Below are 671 nucleotides of genomic sequence, written 5' to 3' on the forward strand. Positions count from 1 at the left end.
GACTCGAACCCGCGGCCCTCCGACCCCGCCCGGCATCAGCCGCGACAGCCCCTTGCCTGGTGAAGCAGCCGCTTCCGGTCACGCCCCGGAAGTGCGTCGCGCGTCGCGGGGCACCCTGGGGGCTGTGGTCCTGCCCTCGTGACGTCATCACGGCGGCGCCCGCCGCGCGAACTACACTTCCCAGCAACCCTCGCGCGCCGACGCTACGCCCGCGCCGCGCTGCCGGCGGCCGCCATCTTGTTTCACCGGCGTGAGCGCTGAGCTGGGGGGGGGTTCGCTGCGAGCGGCTCCGCGGACGATGCTGGCCGCCCTCTGGGGCCGCCCGCCGCCGCCGGGCCTGGCGCGGCTCCTCGGGCCCTGCCGGTGGCTCTGTGCCCCGGCGGAGAGCTCGGGGACCGCGGCCGAGGGGCTTCGGTTGGTCCCGGGAGCGGCCGCCAGAGGCCGCCGCCATCCCGTGAGGAGACCGAGCGCGGCGCTGCCGTGGCGGGGAGCGGCCGAAGGGGGGCGGCTGTGGGGAGAACCCCCCCGCCCGGGGCTTCCCGGTGCCCTGAGGGCTGAGCCCCGAGGGGAGAGGAGCGGCGATGGGACGGGCCCCCCCGGGGCCGTGCTGGGCGCCCTGGCCGTGTTGGCGGCGTGCTTCGGGAGGGACCGCTCCGCCAAGGGTGGGTATG

The 671-nt window shown here is 77.8% G+C and overlaps 1 protein-coding gene across 2 annotated transcripts in view; it reads left to right on the forward strand.

Moving 5' to 3' along the window:
* The first annotated feature begins 231 nt into the window (after positions 1 to 231).
* Positions 232 to 671, forward strand: part of CLPB (ClpB homolog, mitochondrial AAA ATPase chaperonin) — a 44,702-nt gene continuing 44,262 nt past the window's right edge. For both annotated transcript variants that reach the window (XM_021383130.1, XM_021383131.1), the window contains exon 1: positions 232 to 662. In XM_021383130.1, the coding sequence (XP_021238805.1) occupies positions 299 to 662 (364 nt within the window). In that variant the 5' untranslated portion in view covers positions 232 to 298. The remainder of the gene's footprint in view (positions 663 to 671) is intronic.

This window comes from Numida meleagris, unplaced genomic scaffold (assembly GCF_002078875.1).
Source record: "Numida meleagris isolate 19003 breed g44 Domestic line unplaced genomic scaffold, NumMel1.0 unplaced_Scaffold346, whole genome shotgun sequence".
Taxonomy (NCBI): domain Eukaryota; kingdom Metazoa; phylum Chordata; class Aves; order Galliformes; family Numididae; genus Numida; species Numida meleagris.